The sequence below is a fragment of the Pristiophorus japonicus genome, chromosome 14, assembly GCF_044704955.1.
Source record: "Pristiophorus japonicus isolate sPriJap1 chromosome 14, sPriJap1.hap1, whole genome shotgun sequence".
In the NCBI taxonomy this organism is placed as follows: domain Eukaryota; kingdom Metazoa; phylum Chordata; class Chondrichthyes; family Pristiophoridae; genus Pristiophorus; species Pristiophorus japonicus.
In genome coordinates, this window is record NC_091990.1 from 118,141,933 (window position 1) to 118,158,994 (window position 17,062).

A 17,062-nucleotide genomic window follows, 5' to 3' on the forward strand; every position below is an offset into this window, starting at 1 on the left:
CAAGTGCAAGAGTCACAAAGTCAGAGGAAGTGCATTATGTGGCTGTCTCGGCACAGTGAGAGATCTCCCAGTGCAAAGCTTTGTCCACTCTCTCAGCTGGATAGTCAAAGGCCTGGGCGCAAACTGCACTTGCCCTCTGCTGCATATTGATCTGGACTAAATTGGGAAAGTTAGAAGGTCAATCTACATATTAAAAGATAAAGTAATTTCCCCTTGATTCATCAGTACAGAAAACACAATGGGGTGAAAATTGCTGTCGGAGGCTTTCTTAGAATGAACACTTCCGACCTGAAAAAATCTACGAAAATACCCGGTGATCCTGGAGAAGCGTAGGATTCTGGTCTGAGGCCTTCATTCGCTGTGCAGCATACGGAACATGTCTTCCAGATATCCTGGAATTACGTGAGTCTGGACCACTAATCACTATCTAGTATTCTCAGTGATAATGAGAACTCTGTACGGGCTTCCATTACTATCAATGAGAATAACCCCCCAAAACAAGAAACAACACAATAAATAAAAATAAAAACCTCACTTATTTAAAATTAATTGAAATTGAATATAATTAAATGTTTTCGAAAAAAAATTAGCTTTTTTAAAAAATGTGTATTGAGGAGGGTTAAACATGAACTTACCTTAATGGACAGGGTTTTTAATAAAATAATGTAATTTAATTTTTCTATGTTTTAAAACTCTTACACTGATAAAAGTAAGTTATTCGCCTGCTTTTACCCGACGTAAGAGTCTGAAGGACATTCGCTGGGCAAGAGTTGAGCAAATAGCCCAATCTCTGCCCTGCAAATATCCTTCCTGCGGGGATGCATAGGATCTGACTAAAGAAATTTTGACAGATCGGAAAAGCTGGTTCTTGGCGCATGGGCAACGTGCCCCGAAAACCGAATTTTGTGAGGCCTCGACGGGTGTGTGCACGAACATGCACCTTAAGATGAATGTTGGTCTAGAGTGTTGGACTGAAACCTTTTTTTAAATATGTTCCCCAAATAGATGAGTTAATAATGGTTGTAACCTTCATACCTTTCGACCTCCCACAATGCAGCATTCCCTCAGTTCTGCACTGGAGTGTCAGCCTGGATATTTGTGCTCAAGTCTCTGGGGTGGGAATTTAACCCACAATCTTCTGACTCTGAGGCGAGAGAGCTACCAATTGAGTCACAGCTGACACACCAGGGAGAGATTAGATTTGTTTTTACTGACGGGGGGTATTAGAATGTAGAATGCTTTACCACAAGGGCAGACTATATCATTTCATAGGGGTTTGGATAAGAATTTAAAGCAGTTCAGGGAAAATACAGAAGAATGTGGTGAAGATACGACTTAATATTTGATTTTGCAGGTTACTGTGGATGCGCAAGTTCTCATTCGCATAACTTTAAATAAACATGAGTTATGGGGTAGAAAATTGCAGCCAGAGCCTTCAGAAAAGCTATGGCTCTGGGACCTGTGCAATAAATCTTAGTGCTCCGGCACCACAGTCTGGCCAAGCTCTATTCCCATGCCTGTAGTGGCAGAAACCCCGTACTGTAGCACTGGCATACCAGATGGAGCTTCAGCGAAATCCTAGAACACCTGAATGTTTCCACATTCTCGGATCCTGGGCCAGTATATGTGTATATATCTTCGACCCCAATAATTTCATACAGATACGACCTACAGTATGGAATCGTGAAATTGCAACATAGACGGGAGTCCATCAGTTCATCGCACCTGTGCTGCTGTTAGTTGGTCAAGTGGAGCCACATACTCTCACCACATTCTTCTGTATTTTCCCTGAACTGCTTTAAATTCTTATCCAAACCCCTATGAAATGATATAGTCTGCCCTTGTGGTAAAGCATTCTACATTCTAATACCCCCCGTCAGTAAAAACAAATCTAATCTCTCCCTGGTGTGTCAGCTGTGACTCAATTGGTAGCTCTCTCGCCTCAGAGTCAGAAGATTGTGGGTTAAATTCCCACCCCAGAGACTTGAGCACAAATATCCAGGCTGACACTCCAGTGCAGAACTGAGGGAATGCTGCATTGTGGGAGGTCTCCAACCGAGGCCCCATCTGTTTTCTCAGTTGTTTTCTCAGTTGGACATCAAAGACCCCATGGCACTATTTCGCAGAAGAGCAGCAGCGTTCTCCCCAGTATCCTGATCAATATTTATCCCTCAATCAACATTGCCATAAATATTGCCATAATCTGGTCATTATTACATTGCTGTTTGTGGGAGCTTGCTGTACGCAAATTGGCTGGCGCGTTTCCTACATTACAACAGTGACTACACTTTAAAAAGTACTTCATCGGCTGTAAAGTGCTTTGGAACGTCTGGTGGTCGTGATAGGCGCTATGCAAATGCAAGTCTTCATTCATCTAATGGTAACCCTGACTTATGCCAAGTTGCTATCAATTCACCATCTAATGGAAACAATTTATTATTACCCATCGAAACCTTTCATAATTTTGAATTTCCCCCCTTCCCCCCCCCCCCCCCCATTAGTTTTGGAGGGGGTCTTAATACATTAAAATAGAAAGCTACCATGCAAATTAATCAAAATTTGAGGGGGGGGGGGTTTAAGAGGGAAGGCCAAGGTTCTTGATCAGCAAGTCGGGAGACTGCAGATTCTCTAAACCAGACCTCTGCCACGCAGTCTCTTTTTAGTTGGAAAGTTATGCAAAGATGGGATCTTTGTCCATCACAATGCAGATGGGACTGGTTAGTCCTCAAACTGAGGAACGCGCCCCCCTTTTGGGGTGGGGGGGGGCGGGGGCGGGCCATAACAAAGTTATCGGAGGAGGATGTGATAGCCCAAACTAATGTGTGATAGTCACAAGGTGCATTATGTGGCTATCTCGGCCCAGTGATGCCCACTCTCTGAGCTGGATAGTCAAAGGCCTGGGTGCAAACTGCACTTGCCCTCTCTGCTGAATATTGACCGGGACTAAATTGGTAAATCTACATTTTAAAAGAAAAAATAATTTTCCCTTTATTCATCAGTACAGAAAACACAATGGGGGGAAAATTGTGGTTGGAGGCTTCCTTCAGACGAACACCTCCGACCCGGAAAAAAATCTATGAAAATACCCGGTGGTCCTGGAGAAGCGTGGGAGTCTGAGGCCTTCATTTGCTGTGCAGCATATGGAAAATGTCTTCCAGATATCCTGGAATCAAGTGGGTCTGGACCACCAATCACTATCTAGTATTCTCATTGATAATAATGGGAGCACTGCTTGTTCGGACTCCCAATACTATCAATGAGAATAACCCCCAAAAACAAGAAGCAACACAATAAATTTAAAAAAAAACACCTCACATATTTAAAATTAATTGAAATTGAAACTAATTAAATGTTTTATTCAGATAAAATGTTGAATTTTAAAAAAAATGTGTTTTAATAGTTAAAAATAAACGTAACCTTAATTGACAGGGTTTTAATATAAAATGAATGATTACATTTAATTTTTCTATGTTTTAAAAGTCTTTAGCTGGTAAAAAAATAAGCTCTGCGCCTGCTTTTACCAGGCGTAAGAGTTTGAAGGACATTCGCTGGGCAGAGTTGGGCAAATAGCGCAATCTCTGCCCCGCAGATGTCCTTGTGTAGGATCTGTCAATAGAAATTTTGAAAGGTCGGAAAAGCTGGTTTTCGGCGCATGTGCATCGCGCCCCGAGAGAACAGGCTTTTGCGAAGCCTCGCCGGGTGTGTGCGCACTTCGTACGCAGCCAGTGAGGCTGCAATTTCCGGCCCAATAGTTCATAAGAGGCGAATCGCGGCAACTCTGAAAGCTGGTCCCTCTCGGTGAAGGTTTTACATGGATAGAAAAGCTGATAAATATGCCTGGGCTCATCGGTCAGAGTAAGTTTTTAACCAGTTGGCTTCATCTGGTTGCTCAAGAAGAACCTGTACTTCTAAATCTTTGCACAATCCCAGACCGTTCTTGGACAGTGATTTCCCCCGCCAATTAAACTCTGTGTAGGTGGAAGTTCTGGAAATAATGTTCCCTCGTTTCGACTTGGTTTGAATATATATTTGATTTACATACGGGATAACCTAGCATGTGGTGTGTTGCGAAACAGTTACACATCAAAGGGTTGAAATAAGAGCAAAGCTGGAGCAGCTTATCACTCATCTGGTGCACACGAAGCGTTACTTTGTTTGAACGCAGTCCAGAATATCTCCCTGTAGATCATACAGAAACTTAGTGCAGGACAACAGGAGAGCAGTTCAGTCCTTAATTAGGAGTGTTTCCAAATTTGCTGTGACTTTTTAAGAGCTGTTTTACACCAGCATTTTTTTTCCAAATCTGAGCTCACTTCCTCTTAAGCTGGTTTTCAAGACTTGTGGTGCGCTGACGTCATCACATTACAAGATTACCCATGATGGGAAGGAAGAATTTGGTACCTGCACCGCTGCAGACTTTGTTTACTCTGTGGTTAAAGATTTACAGTTTGAGTCTGAAACCCGAGCTGCTGAGATTTCACACTCCAGTTTCCAGTGTGGTCAGGAGTTGGATCGCTTATCTGGCTGTGTGTCGGCACTCCAACTTGCTTGATTTGACGAGCAGTGATATTGGGCACAAGTTGCAACGTTTTTTTTTGAGCAACTAGATTATTTTGGAGTATCTTAAAAATTGCAATTCTGCCCATTTAATTTGCTCCGGTGTAAGTGAGTTAGTTAGGGTTTTTTTAGGTTTTTTTTCAAAAGGGGGCTTTATCAGCCACTTATGTCTATTTTAAGCAAATTTAGGCAGCTAAAATTTAGGCAGCTAAAAGTTACTCCAAACTATCTTAGGCCAGTGTATGTGGCCAATTGTGGCCGTACAGAAAAATCTTGCGGTGAGTTAAGAAATCAGCGCAGGTAGCCAGAGGGGGGGAGGAGTTACAACAATGACTACACTCCAAAAGTACTTCATTGGCTGTAAAGCGTTTTGAGACATCCGGTGATCGTAAAAGGCGCATTCTTTCTTTCTTCATAAATAAACAAATAAAAAAACAGAAGTCCTACCTTCAGCAAGGCTTTACTGCAGAAAAACACTAGCAGCTGGGTACTGTGGCAGAGTCTCTAGCAAGCTTTGCACATTTTGGCCGCCGATGAGGGCACCCATTCGGCCAGGGCTAGGGGCGGCGTGCTTTGGGCCCCTCCCACACAGCCTGCAGCACACGCGCACAGATTCTGGGGGCGAGGAGCTATTGCACATGCGGGCTCACTCTAGCATGCATGTGCAGAGGTCCCGGCACTATTTCAGCACCGGGACCTGGCTCCACTCCCCACTGATTGTGCTGCGCCACGCCAAGGCCTACAACGTTCCAAGGAGCGGGAAAATACCGAGGTAAGTTTTCGACGCCGTTTTTCGTCTACAAAGTCGGCGCACCTCTGGTAGGTGCACAGTTTTAACCGGAGGGGCAAACTTGGGCCCAAATTACCGCAATATAGAAACACTCGGCCCTTTGAGCCTGCACTGCCATTCAATAAGATCATGGCTGATCATTCAACCTCAGTACCCCTTTTCTGCTTTCTCTCCGTACCCCTTGATCCCTTTGGCCGTAAGGGCCATATCTAACTCCCTTTTGAATATATCTAACGAACTGGCCTCAACAACTTGCTGCGGTAGAGAATTCCAACAGTGACTACACTCCAAAAGTACTTCATTGGCTGTAAAGCGTTTTGAGACGTCCGGTGATCGTGAAAGGTCCTCCCTCCCTCCCTCCCTCCCTCCCTTTTCTTTCTTCATTGACACAACAATATTCTAGTTTAACATCAATATAGGCAGCTTTCCTTTTGCCATAGTTTTCTGGCACAGAGTTTTTAAAAGGTGTATCTTTTATCTCCAGTTATCGCTCATGGGTATGAAGACTGCTTATCTTGTACTCCCTTGAGTATAGAAGATTAAGGGGTGCTCTGATTGAAGTGTTGAATATGATTAAAGGATTTAATCAGGTAGAGAGAAAATATTTCCTCTGGTGGAGGAAAAATGGGGGGTATAAACCTTGCAATTAGAGCCATGCTGTTCAGGGGTGATGTTAGGGAGCACTTCTTCACACACAGGATAGTGGAAATCTGGAACTCTCTTCCCCCAGAAAGCTGTCGAAGCCGGGGGTCAATTGAAAATTGCAAAGCTGGGATTGATAGATTTTTGTTATCTCAGTGTTACCTCGAGACTTGACTATTCCAACGCACTTCTGGCTGGCCTCCCACATTCTACTCTACATACATTAGAGGTGATCCAAAACTCGGCTGTCCATGTCCTAACTCCCACCAAGTCCCGCTCACCCATCACTCCGGTGCTCGCGGGCCTACATTAGCTTCTGGTTAAGCAACTCTTCGATTTCAAAATTCTCATCCTTATTTTCAAATCCCTCCATGGCCTCTCCCCTCCCTATCCCTGTAGTGTCCCCCCCCCCCCGAGATGTCTGAGCTCCTCTAATTCTGGTCTCCTGAGCATCCCTGATTATAATCTCTCATCCATTGGTGGCCGTGCCTTATCCAGCCACGGCCCCAAGCTCTGGAACTCCCTGCTGAAACCTCTCTGCCTCTCTACCTCCTTTATGACACTCCTCAAAACATACTACTTTGACCAAAAGTTTGACCAAACTTTAGGTCACCTGCGCTAATTTCTACTTATGCGGTTCGGTGTCGAATTTTTATCGCATAATACTCCGTTAAAGGCGCTATATAAATACAAGTTGTTACTAGTGCTAACCGTCTACCTACGGTTGATTGATTTCTTGCAAGGTTGGAAGTTGACTAATTTGTTAGGTGATGAAATTTGATAAATGTGTATAATGAAGCTTAAAATCTGACAATTGATGAAAGCAGCATTGTCATTTAAGTTTATCTGAAGAGTGTGGTCGTGCTCGGGGAACAATTCCAAATCACTGAAGTTAAACATAAGAATTAGGAGCAGGAGTAGACCCTACGGCCCCTCGAGCCTGTTCCGCCATTCAATAAGATCATGGTGGATCATCGACCTCAACACTTTCTCGCCCTATCTGCATATCCCTTGATTCACCTAGACCAAAAGTCTATCGATCTCGCCCTTGAATATGCTCAAAGACTCAACATCCACAGCCCTCCGGGGCAGAAAATTCCAAAGATTTGCAACTCTCTGAGTGAAGAAATTCCTCCTCATCTCAGTCTTAAATAGCCGACCCCTTATTCTGAGACTGTGCCCCCTAGTTTTAGACTTTCCAGCCAGGGGAAACGTCCTCCCTGCAACTTACCCTGTCAATCCCCCTCAGAATCTGAAATGTTTCAATGAGATCACCTCTCATTCTTTTAAACTCCAGAGAGTGTAATCCCAATCTACTCAATCTCTCATAGGGACAACCTTCTCATCCCAGGAATCAATCTAGGCATTCAGAAAGAAAGACTTACATTTCTATAGCAGCCAACAAAGTACTTTAGGAGTGTAGTCACTGTTGCAATGAGTGAGGTTTAGTCCCATGCACCTTTTTCTTCTGATCTCTGCCCATTGCACATTGTCATATTTTACTACGCTCAAAACCAACATATTCTGGGAGCCCTGGCAAGAAATCTTGCTGCTCTGGAAACCTCACCCATGGTGTAATGCTGATGCCATGTTAAAGCTCTCCTGCCCAATCTGTCAAGAGGATGTGGGACGATTGGTATTTGAAATGGTTCTGCAGCAATTGCTGATGATTCCCTTCAATGTGTGAAGTTAGCTGACCACCAAGAATAACTCGGAAAGAGGTTTGCTTTCTGTCGTTGGGGTCATTGTGCTGGCAACCCATTCATTTGGTAGAGTTGCCTGTGTTTTTGGGAAAGAGCAGGGGCGTGGAGGACTAATTGGACATCTCTTTCAAAGAGCCAGCACTGGCACGATGGGACGAATGGCTGCCTCCTGTGCGGTGATTCTTGTTTAGACAAGGTATGTATTTTTTTAATCCCATAGCAGCGATATTTTAGTGTCAACTCACTATCCCAAATTAAAAACGGACCCAGTTTGTATTTTTTCCATTATTTTGATCTCCTTCAGTGTCTCTCTCTCGAGGGATGCTGTCACTTCCTATAAAATTTGATCTATGCGTTCTTGTATTTTTCACTTTGTAGTTTTGATCTTTTTAATCTTTTGATCAGCATACTTAAACCAGCATCTTAAGGCCCAGCTGGGTAACATAGAACACAATTTATGCCTTCTGCAGTTTGTTACTAGCCGCCATGTCAGATCCTGGGACATTTGAATCTAGTTTCCTTGAAAGGCACTCCAAAATGGCAGCCCTAGATTGTAACAAATTAGATGCATAAAAGTGCTGGTTTTTAGCAGGAGATAAATTTGTACTTTTTTTTAAAAGAAAAAAAGCTTTAAATCAACAGAAGTGCCAGTTCTTTTTCTTGAAAGGCAGCTGCAAAACCTATTGAAGAAAACATTAAGCCGCTTAAATATCATGATGAAGTATGAATTAGCTGCCTGTCGTAGGAAGTGACTCAGAGCAAGTCTTAAAAGTACACAGGAAAAGTGGCCTTATTTCTTGTGTCTAAAGGGTGAACCTCTGCACACTTGCAGATGTTTTGCTGAGTGAATAATGAGGCAAGATTACAAGTGTGTGCACTGAAATGAGCAGACCAGTCATGCACTTAGTGGACTTTTGATCCAGTTTTCGAGTGCAGCGATTATCTAAATCAATAAACCTAATTAAAAAGATTTTAAGTGTTATTTTCTGCTATTTTTCAACTGCCGTAGTTCACTTTCAGAGTGAGAAGATAAATGTGTAGTAAATTATAGCATTGATGATTTCTTTTGTGTCAAGTTGAGTTTGCAGTTTTATTTGCCTTTTATGGTATTTGAGTCTCAACAAACATACGAGTTCATTCAGTATTACTTTTGAATCTGATTCCTACTGCCTAAATAGTAATGGGTACTTAAAAAACAAACCTTTTTGTTTGCGAAATGATCCTCGCTCGTAGCGTGGTAAAATTCTTGAGGATCAAATCCTACTTTACAGTAACTTGTTAATCCAATCACTGATTCTGGGTGTGTAGTGGGTCTTTAACGCATCAGTTTCCAATAGTATTGTAAAATAAGATGAATTTTGGGATTGAATGCAATGCAAATTACGATGACATATGTGCATTCTGTTAATTTTCTGAAAACATTTAGGAGCTTCTCTTTATTTTTGAAAGACAACATGTTATCCCTGCACAGTGCTACGAATAACATTGTTACAGGTATTTGGCAGACTTAAAAAGATGACATGTTTAAGATTTGCAGTGACCTAGGGCTAAAGAGCTAAAACCTAGGTTTAAACAAATCTGTTATATTCTTTTCCCCTTAACCATACAAAGTGCATATTTCATTAACCCCATAGAAACATAGAAAATAGGTGCAGGAGTAGGCCATTCGGCCCTTCGAGCCTGCACCGCCATTCAATGAGTTCATGGCTGAACATGCAACTTCAGTACCCCATTCCTGCTTTCTCGCCATACCCCTTGGTCCCCCTAGTAGTAAGGACTACATATAACTCCTTTTTGAATATATTTAGTGAATTGGCCTCAACAACTTTTTGTGGTAGAGAATTCCACAGGTTTACCACTCTCTGGGTGAAGAAGTTTCTCCTCATCTCGGTCCTAAATGGCTTACCCCTTATCCTTAGACTGTGACCCCTAGTTCTGGACTTCCCCAACATTGGGAACATTCTTCCTGCAGCTAACCTGTCTAAACCCGTCAGAATTTTAAACGTTTCTATGAGATCCCCTCTCATTCTTCTGAACTCCAGTGAATACAAGCCCAGTTGATCCAGTCTTTCTTGATATGTCAGTCCCGCCATCCCGGGAATCAGTCTGGTGAACCTTCGCTGCACTCCCTCAATAGCAAGAATGTCCTTCCTCAAGTTAGGAGACCAAAACTGTACACAATACTCACCAAGGCCCTGTACAACTGTAGCAACACCTCTCTGCCCCTGTACTCAAATCCCCTCGCTATGAAGGCCAACATGCCATTTGCTTTCTTAACCGCCTGCTGTACCTGCATGCCAACCTTCAATGACTGATGTACCATGACACTCGGGGCTCGTTGCACCTCCCCTTTTCCTAATCTGTCACCATTCAGATAATAGTCTGTCTCTCTGTTTTTACCACCAAAGTGGATAACCTCACATTTATCCACATTATACTTCATCTGCCATGCATTTGCCCACTCACCTAACCTATCCAAGTCACTCTGCAGCCTCATAGCATCCTCCTCGCAGCTCACACTGCCACCCAACTTAGTGTCATCTGCAAATTTGGAGATACTACATTTAATCCCCTCGTCTAAATCATTAATGTACAATGTAAACAGCTGGGGCCCCAGCACAGAACTTTGCGGTACCCCACTAGTCACTGCCTGCCATTCTGAAAAGTACCCATTTACTCCTACTCTTTGCTTCCTGTCTGCCAACCAGTTCTCAATCCACGTCAGCACACTATCCCCAATCCCATGTGTTTTAACTTTGCACATTAATCTCTTGTGTGGGACCCTGTTACAGCAGAATCTGGCCCATTGGGTTTAGTCCAGTGTGCCCGCACTAAACACAACATTTGAAAATGTGACTCGATTATTTAGGAAAAACTTCAGATAGTTGCTGGGTTTTAGATACCAGCTGCTACAGTTAGGCCAGAACTGTAGCATCAACACACAGCACATTTTGCTTGTTTCCTTCCTACATTAGCTAGAATGTAAAGCCATCCTCAATACCGAGTCAGGGATTGGCCTGAAAGTGGAGCGGAGTGGAGTGAGAGACTCTGGACAGGCAGTCTCTCGCCTTGCTTCACACACCGGACCTTGATTTACATTCTACGGGCAACATTTTCCAGCCTTGTCCTTGGCATTGGGAACGGTAGCATAGCGGTTATGTTACTAGACTAATAATCCAGAGGCCTGGACTAATGATCCAGAGAACACAAGTTCAAATCCCACCATGGCAGCTGGGGAATTTAAATTCAGTTAATTAAATAAATCTGGAATTAAAAAGCTGGTATTGGTAATGGCGACCATGAAACTACCGGATTGTTGTAAAAACCCATCTGGTTCACTAATGTCCTTTAAGGAAGGAAATCTGCCGTCCTTACCCTGTCTGGCCTATGTGACTCCAGGCCCACAGCAATGTGGTTGACTCTTAACTGCCCTTTGAAATAGCGAGCCACTCAGTTGTCCAAGAGCAATTAGGGATGTGCAATAAATGCCGGCCTTGCCAGCGACGCCAGGAACGAATAAATAAAAATTTAAAAATCAAGGTTACACGATGAATAAAGGCTCAGTTTGTTGGGATTTGCACAAGTCATGAGCCAGTTCAGTGTGGGCGTGAAATGGCCTCTACTTTGCTAGACCAATGGCAAACTTGTGAGGAGCGATGTTGTGACATTTGCCGTCGCGTAGTAGTGTCGAGTGGAGATCGGGCTGGGCACTGTGGGAGCGAAAGCCCGTCTTTCTGGAATGCTCACTTTCGGTGCTGTCTGAGATGACACATACTGGGTTAAACATTAAAGCAACTTTCTGAGGGCCTGAAAATACTGTAGCTTGCACCTGTAAGGATCTAAATCCTTTGTAAGCAGGCCTACATTTCAGCTTCCACAGGATGTGTTGTAGAATTACAAGCAAGTGTTCCAATTCACTGCCCCTAGATTGTCTTCAGTGTATTGTACGTTGAAACTGTTTAATATTGTAGTGCAAGTTTTCTTGTTACATTGATCCGTTTTGTTAGTTGACACAAAATTGGCTAGATTTTGTTTTGCTGTGTTGCGCTCGTTGCTGCCTGCCAGCAGTTATCCCACAGATTGTGAAAATTTTCAGATGATCAGAGATAGCCAGCATGGATTTGTAAAGGATAGATCTTGCCTGACGCACCTGATTGAATTTCTGCCGGTTGGGAAATATTGGACATGGAGACGTAGCCTAAAAATGAAGAGCCAGGCCTTTCAGCAATGAAGTTAGGAAACACTTTTACATGCAAAGGGTGGTAGAAGTTTGGAACTCTCATCCGCAAGCGGCAATTGATGCTAGATCAATTGATAATTTTAAATCTTGAGATTTCTGTTAACCATTGGTATTGAGGGATATGAGACAAAGGCGGGTATATGGAATTGGGTCACAGATCAGCCTCTTTTTGGCCAGCGCAGATATGATGGTAAGTACTGCAGGGAATTGAATATGGTGATCTCCTGGATTAGTTTCGATCTCCTGGATTAGTTTCGATCTCCTGGATTAGTTTTGATCGCCTGGATGGGTCGGAGAGGCATTTTCCCAGATCTTTTTCCCCAAATTAGCCTGGGTTTTTATCTGGTTCTTGCCTCTCCCAGGAGATTACAAGGCTCCGGTTGGGGTGGAATGTAGAATGTTTCAGTGTAAGGGGTTTCGCGGTTGTGTGGGGTGGACTGGGTGCTCTTTACCTTTCCGCCATTGTTCATTGTTTCATAGGTTTATATGTAACCTTCAGGGCTGCTGACCAAGGGCCATGCGGTTCTTTGTCGGCCGGTGCGGAGATGATGGGCCGAAATAGCCTCCTTCTGCAATATAAATTTCTGTGTTTCTATGGTCTCATTGAGTGGCAGAACAGGCTGGAGGGGCTAAATGATCTGCTGTTCCTAGATGACACATACTGAGCAAGTGTACCATGGCATTTTGTAACTGCACTATGCTGAAAAATGCGGCCAATGTAAAAAGTAGCAACAGAAGTGAAATAGAATGATAACAGTACAGCAGGAGGCCATTCAACCCATTTTCGAAAGAGCTCTTTGAATGAGCTGCCCAACTAGTTTCTTGCTCTGCAAACTTTTCCTTTTCAAGTATATCTCCGGTTCTCTGTTGAAAGTTACTATTGAATCTGCTTCCACCGCCCTTTCAGGCAGCCCAGATCACAACAACTCGCCGAGTTTAAAAAAAATCGCATTTTCCCCCTGGATATTTTGGCAATGATTTTAAATGAAAGTGAATGGCTAAGTGATAGAAATTAGGACATCTCAATTTAGTGCAGTGGGGCCAAAGCTACAAGTATAACAAGGGAGCATTGCATTAACTAAATGACCAAATAACACATAATACAGAATAGGAAAAAAGATTTTCAGACATCAGCATAATATTGCCGCAAAATTTTAGCCTGTTCAGTTTTCACAACAGATCAATTCTCAATATTTATTTTAAGATGTTACTTTTCTTAAGAAAGCAACAATCTCATTAATTGTGTTTTTATAGTGAATAGTATTTTAAAAAACGTATTTTTCCTGTTCACCATGTTTCTCCGTCAAATGTCTGTCCTGGGGTGGGGAGCACGTGGCCCGGACTGTGTGACAGTTGCACCGACCAATGGGCGATCAGCGCCCGCCCGGTCTCACAACCCATTAGGGCAGGGAGCGATGACACAAATTTTAAAAGTTTAACACTGGTTCTGCTCCAATGAGGAGGCAGCGGTGGATGGGATGGAGCTTCCCCGGGCGTTGCTGCGGAGCCAAGAGGAGGGTGGGCGGGGGAGATGGTAGGTGAAAGGGAGGGAGATGGTGGGTGGGAGAGAGGGGGTCTAGTTTCAAAATAAAAAGAAGCAAAGTAACTCACGAAGAACACACAATACTGGAGCCAGAATGTCTACAACCTCCAAATTGGCCTCTACAAACTCACCCAGTGCTTCACAACAGAAACTAGGCTTTGTCGTATTAAGAGACGCATATTTTGACTTTAGCAGAATAGTATCCGAATGTTTTTTTTGAATGGTATAATATTCCTTTCCTTGTAAAACTGCACATTTTCTGACTTACTGTGAGCAGTGCCTCCAGAGATTTGCTGATGCAGGAGGAAGCCATTCCCATTCAGCCCCTCGAACCTGTTCTGCACCATTCCATTAGCTGATTCCTGATCTGTGCATGGCTCCATTTACCCGCCAATCCATATCCATATCCCCCAATACCATTACCTAATCTCTCGATCTCGCTCTTGAAAATTTCAATTGACCCAGCATCTACAGCCTTCTGGGGGAGAGGATTCCACATTTCCACTATCCTTTGTGAGAAGAGATGCTTCCTGATTTCACTCTGTGTACACACGCTGGCCTGGCTGTTTAGTTGTAAGATTGTGCCCCCTCGTTCTGGATTTCCCCCACCAGAGGGATTAGCTTTTATCAAATATTACCATTTTAAACACCCCTCGCCCTCGAGGGAATACAAACCAAGTTTATGCAATCTGCCCTCATATTTTACGAGCACTTCAGCTCTGAGGAAAGATTGGATAGGCTGGGTTTGTTATCTTTGGAGCAGAGACCTTATTGAGGTGTATAAAATTATGAGGGGCCTAGATAGAGTGGATAGGAAGGACCTATTTCCCTTAGCAGCGGGATCAACAACCAGTATGCATAGATTTAAAGTAATTGGTAGGAGGTTTAGAGGGGATTTAAGGGGAAATCGCTTCATCCAGAGGGTGGTGGGGATCTGGAACTCACTGCCTGAAAGGATGGAAGAGGCAGAAACCCTCACCACGTTTAAAAAGTACTTGGAGACACACTTGAAGTGCCGTAACCTACAGGGCTACAGACCAAGAGCGGGAAAATAGGATTAGGCTGGATAGCTTTGTCGGCCGACGTGGACACAGTGGGCCAAAATGGCCTCCTTCCATGCTGTAAATTTTTATGATTTTCTAAATAGAATTAAGTAAATGAAGAGTGCTTTAGTTCTTTGTTGGTGTCAACTATGTATTTAAATTTTGACAGTGATCCCGCTGCTAAAATAATGGTGGAATTGCTGGGAAGTTACACAGAAGACAACGCCTCGCAGGCAAGAGTTGATGCTCACAGGTAAAGTAATTTATATGCAGTGTTTCAATTTGCACTAACTAAATATTAGTTGCCTTTCAAGTAGTTTTGATCTGCAAAAAAAAAATGTACTTGATGCAGTTATAGATTATCTAAGTTATTGGGAATTGTCTAGCTAAGTGGAGTATTCTGCAGCGTAAACAGCGATAAATACTGTGTTGAATTTCTTTCTAACAGGTGCATTGTAAGAGCGTTGAAGGATCAAAACACATTTCTTTTTGACCATCTTCTTGCTTTGAAACCCGTTCGATTCCTGGAAGGCGAGCTCATTCATGATGTGAGTGGTCTGACATAATGTCTCCATTCCTGTTCATTGTACACCAATTAAAGGAGATTTTTATGTACATTCATTCGTATCAATTGTCAGAAAATGAAAGGGAAAACTCTGGCAAAATATTCTAACACCACATTGCTGTAGCTGATCAGCGGTCCTCTATCATCCCGAATGTAAAATGAAAAAACAACTGTGTCCATTTTTTTCCATTTTAAAAGCAAAAGCTTTTTGTCTGTAAACAACAGGTTAGGTACAAGAGCTAGGTCAAGCTAGAGTCATTCTTGCTCTCTTCTCCCTCCCATACCGAGGAATAATACAAGGTCAAGTCATTCCACGTCATCTACTTATTAAGTGCTTTGGGAAAAATGTCTTTGTTCATAGCTTTCAGTTTTTTACTTCAGGTGTCTCATAATGGGAGGTGAAATTACAACAACATACATTTATCGGAGTGACTCCTGCCAATGAACCGGAAGCTGCGCAGAAGCATTTTGCGTATAACTGTCGGGTCCCAATTTTTAAAAATAACATCTGCCACACCATCATGAGGATCTGAGAAATGCTCCACTTCGCGTCATTTTTCCTCCGTCTGATCTCCCGGCATTTCTCTGATCTCTCCTGCCATTCTTCCTCACAGCCCGATCTCTCCTGGCATTTTTCCGATCTCCTGGCATTTTTCCGATCACTCTCTGCATTGAATTTTTTTTTTTACTGAACCCACTCCCACGATGAACCGACTACGCGCAGTCCCTTCTGGCTCATTGGCGGCAGCTGCTGCGTCCTACATTTATATAACACATTTAATGTAACAAAACATCCCAAGGCATTTAACCAGAGCAATAATAAAAACACTTTTGACACTGAGCCACATAAGATATTAGGATAGATGATTAAAAGCTTGGTTAAAGAGATAGGTTTGAGCAGCATCTTAAAGGAGGAGAGAGAGAGGTTTGAGGAGAGAATTCCAAAGCTTGGGGCCAAGGTAGCTGAAAGCACAGCCGCTAATGGTGGAGCGATTAAAATCGGGAATGTGCGAGAGTGAGTGGTAATCAAACCGGTACATTGATTAAAATTAATGGAGTGTCCCTAGAATTGCTAGTGTTGTGTTGGAGCTTAGTAAGCTCTTCAATAACACTTTGCACAATGCTCTGTCAAATACAATTGCTGCTACTGGATGGATCCCAAAGGTTCCTTTGATCTTTTAGTTATAACCCACCGAGCATTGAAGTGAGCAGTATTGTTGGGTAATCATTCAATTCTCATGCTGATGATTTTTTTTTAAATGCAGTGTGTTAAATTTATTTTTCCATAGCTCGAAATAATCATTGCCATTAGGGCAGCAGAAACTGTCATAGTTACGTGGAAGAGAATCTAATCTAAGCAAAGTTTTGATGTCTTTTTATTTGGCACGCAATCCGAGCTGTGGGATTCTTGTCACGACTCTTGCATTGATTGTTGGAGCCTATTTCAGATCAGGCTGGAAATAACCTGATGTAGCGTTACTGGTCATGCACTTATATAAGAATTAGGAGCAGGAGTAGGCCATTCGACCCCTCGAGCCTGCTCCGCCATTCAATAAGATAATGGCTGATATTTCAGCTCCACTTTACTTTCCTGCCCTATCTTCATATCCCTTCATTCCCCGAGAGTCCAAAATTCACCCCTTTCAACTTTGAATAGACTCAATGACTGAACCTTTTGGTACAGAACTCAAAAGCTTCACAACCCTCTGAGTGCAGAAATTCCTTCTCATCTCAGTCTTAAATGACCCCTTATCCTGAGACTAACCCATAGTTCTAGGCATTCCAGCCAGGGGAAACAACCTCTCAGCATCTACCCTGTTAATTCCCTTCAGAATCTTGTATGTTTCAATGAGATTACCTCTCATTCTTCTAAACTCCAGAGCGTATAGGTCCATTCTACATAATCTCTCATCATTAGACAGCCCTCTCATCCCAGGAATCAATCTAGTGAGCTTTCATTGCACCGCCTCTCAGGCAAG

At 43.0% G+C, this 17,062-nt stretch overlaps 1 protein-coding gene across 1 annotated transcript in view; it reads left to right on the forward strand.

The window, feature by feature from the left end:
* The window catches only part of eif3m (eukaryotic translation initiation factor 3, subunit M), a 55,651-nt gene that overhangs the window by 18,380 nt on the left and 20,209 nt on the right, over positions 1-17,062 (forward strand). The window contains exons 6-7 of the mRNA XM_070899546.1: positions 14,688-14,771; positions 14,967-15,066. Of these exons, the coding sequence (XP_070755647.1) occupies positions 14,688-14,771; positions 14,967-15,066 (184 nt within the window). The remainder of the gene's footprint in view (positions 1-14,687; positions 14,772-14,966; positions 15,067-17,062) is intronic.